The sequence below is a fragment of the Solanum tuberosum genome, unplaced genomic scaffold (genome assembly GCF_000226075.1).
Source record: "Solanum tuberosum cultivar DM 1-3 516 R44 unplaced genomic scaffold, SolTub_3.0 scf00294, whole genome shotgun sequence".
Lineage (NCBI taxonomy): Eukaryota > Viridiplantae > Streptophyta > Magnoliopsida > Solanales > Solanaceae > Solanum > Solanum tuberosum.
This window is the reverse complement of record NW_006239231.1, coordinates 223,258-226,406: the sequence shown is the minus strand read 5'-3', so window position 1 is coordinate 226,406 and position 3,149 is coordinate 223,258. Positions and strand designations below refer to the sequence as shown.

The window sequence follows — 3,149 nt, the reverse complement described above, 5'->3', positions numbered from 1 at the left end:
AACTCAAGCACGTGAAAATTGCTACTCTAATATTAGCAAAAGTGCACAACTTGTTACTTTTCAAAAGTATTTTTTCGAAAAAACACTTTTGACAAAAAAAAACATTAATTATTCAGAATAAACAGAGTTTGGAAGTTTGATCAAACAGGCTAGAAAAATCAGTATTGTACCAAGTCTATGGTTTGTCTATAAATTGAAGTCCTTTGATGCACTAACATGACAAGAAAACCAAATTGAGGAGAAAATGAAGCACTTAGTAATTAGTTGTGCCATGTCAATGGAAAAGCAAAAGCACTACATTGCCATGCTCCTCACACAAGCTATTTTTGCAGGCATGGCTTTGCTTTCTAAATCTGCAATATCTCAAGGGATGAACCCTTATGTTTTTGTGACTTATCGTCAATCATTTGCTATCATCGCGTTAGCCCCCCTCGCTGCCTTCTTTGAAAGGTTATTAATTAATAATTCGCGATTTTTTAGTAGTGTATGTACAAGCTTAACAACTATATTGTATATATGCAATTTTCAACTTTTTTGTTTTAACTAAAACAGAAAATCTGATGTTCCTTTATCCTACAACATCATATTGAAGATCTTTCTTATGTCATTACTTAGGTAAGTTCACTCTTAATTATTTAATTTATTATATGTTAATCATTAGCCTCACTTGATTAATTTGGTTACATTTTTTTTTCAGCACTCTAAGTTTGGATCTATATTATTTTTCCATACATTACACCACAGCAACATTTGCTGCAGCCTCCACTAACTTAATTCCAGCCATCACTTTTTTTATGGCAGTAATTTTAAGGTACACTTCAAAGCTACCTAAGTTGATAGTCTCTCTGTTCACCTTTACTTGTCATATTTCATTTCATGAGAGTCAACTTAATTAATTTTCGAAGCTAACTTATTCATTATTTTTAATTTAGATATTCGAAAACTATACTATATGAAAAATCACATCTTAAAAAATTGGTCATAGTCTATGCAGTTTGACTCTCTAGAAACAAAATGTAACAAGTAAACATGAACATAGAGGGAGTATTAAGGAACCATATGTACTTAATGTTCTGTTATTTAAAAAAAATAATCAAATATACAGAGTGGAGGCTCTTGCAATAAAGAAGTCACATGGAATGGCAAAATTGTTGGGTTCTTCAATTGGTGTTACAGGAGCTTTGGTATTTGCCTTAGTTAAAGGTCCACAATTGAACTTCATGAATTGGTTCAAAGGGAACACAAGGGGAACTCATAGCTCAAATTTGAATTATAGTTTGAAGGAAGAGTGGTTAAAAGGTTCACTAGTCATGGTTTTGGCCAACATTACATGGTCTCTATGGCTCATTTTACAGGTATATTTAATTACATCTGGGCCCGAGTCAATTTAAGTGTCTTACTTTTCGTAAAGAGTGTCTCTTTCTATAGATAGTAAAGAGTATCTGACAAGTTTAAGATCACGAGATTTAAAGAAACTCTGATTGTTTCTTTTTTTAGGTTCCTATTGTGAAACAATATCCAGCAAAGCTTCGTCTTGCCACTCTATATTGCTTGTTTAGCTGGATACAATCTTCAATTTGGGCCATGGTGATGGAAAGGAATATATCAGCATGGAAGCTAAAATGGGACATTAATCTTTTTTCAGTAGCTTACTGTGTATGTTTTCTTAACATAATCTTCAACACCTCAGTCATAGAGCACCGTTATGTCTTTTTGACACTTTTAGTTGATAAAATTACCACGTGCGACCTAATTTTTTTTTCATAGGCCAAACACGTAGAAATTCTTTTTAATTTTGGATGGTAGTGAGATTTGATCTCAGGAACTCTGTTTGCTCTGATATCATGTTAAAGTGTGTGACTATCTCATCTAAGAGCTTAAGCGGTTAGAAAAAACATATTTTTATTATTTAATTATATTCTAAACAGACACCACTTAAAATAAAAGTTAAAGATTCTTATTTTCCGACTCAACACAAAGCGCGATGTTTCTCGCCATATGGATATCATGTTTTTTTTTTCTCTAAGTGGGTTGGAAATTATTTTTTGTTTTTCTTATGTAGTTCTACGTGGATATCATGTAAAGTGAGTTGATGATATGGCAACCTACGTGTATTATTTTTCTCGTAACAAATTTTGTAACTTGGTGTAATAAATTGAAAATTAGATGAACATCTATGAAATTCATCCTTTTTGTTGTTTATGGCATAAATTATTGGTTTTTACTTTTACTATGTAATATAACTATTCACCAAAAACATTGCAGGGTTTGATTGTTACAGGTTTGACATATTGGATACAACTTTGGACTGTAGAGAAGAAAGGGCCAGTATTTATATCTATGTTCACTCCATTATCACTCATCATAACTGCCATAGTGTCAGCATTTTTGTGGAAGGAAACACTTTATGTGGGAAGGTAATACCGCGATTTCCATCTTGTTCAACAAAATCATGATGCAGTAAATCATTAAATTAGTCCATATACTCAATTTAAATGAATATGATTTATACTAGATATACGTAACGTTTTTGCTAATATTCAACTTAAATGGTTCGATTCTTTTATAATTAAACTTCAAATACTCAATTTTTTTTTTGGCAGTGTATGTGGAGGAATATTGCTAGTTGGTGGGCTTTACTTGGTCCTATGGGGAAAGAATAGAGAAGCAGAGAGGGAAATAGTGGAAATCAAGGATGGAATTACAGTAATTTAATAGGACAATATTGTATACTCCCTGTCACAGTTTAAATGATATAGTTTGAATTTCAAAAATTAAATAAGAAATTCTCTACTGTTATATGTTTGTATATATCTGTCAAATATTTTAAATTGTTAATTCATATGGCTTATAGTACTTTTATTTATCAGAAACTTTAAAGATTGTATATCCATATGAATAGTCAAAATAAAAAAATTTGACTCTTAATTAAAATCTTAATTATGTCATATAAATTGAAACGAAGAAAGTAATATACTTGGAAATATTTGTATATCCAAAGGAATTTCTAGTCCAATATTTCACATTGGACATGATCCAGTATTTGGGCCCGATACAAAGTTCCACTCTCAGTATGATTAACTTAAAAGAAAATAAAAACATAAAGCTGAAGTCTGACACTACACAATATTACCACGATGCTTTTATTT

At 31.1% G+C, this 3,149-nt stretch overlaps 1 protein-coding gene across 1 annotated transcript; it reads left to right on the top strand.

Annotated features, from left to right (window-relative positions):
• The first annotated feature begins 235 nt into the window (after window positions 1-235).
• Window positions 236-2,791, top strand: LOC102596271 (WAT1-related protein At1g43650-like). The gene is made up of 7 exons (XM_015314565.1): window positions 236-450; window positions 553-615; window positions 698-811; window positions 1,106-1,355; window positions 1,498-1,656; window positions 2,266-2,417; window positions 2,604-2,791. Exons 1-7 carry the CDS (start codon window positions 245-247, stop codon window positions 2,713-2,715), a joined length of 1,056 nt encoding a protein of 351 aa, XP_015170051.1. The 5' UTR covers window positions 236-244; the 3' UTR covers window positions 2,716-2,791.
• The last annotated feature ends 358 nt before the right edge of the window (window positions 2,792-3,149 follow it).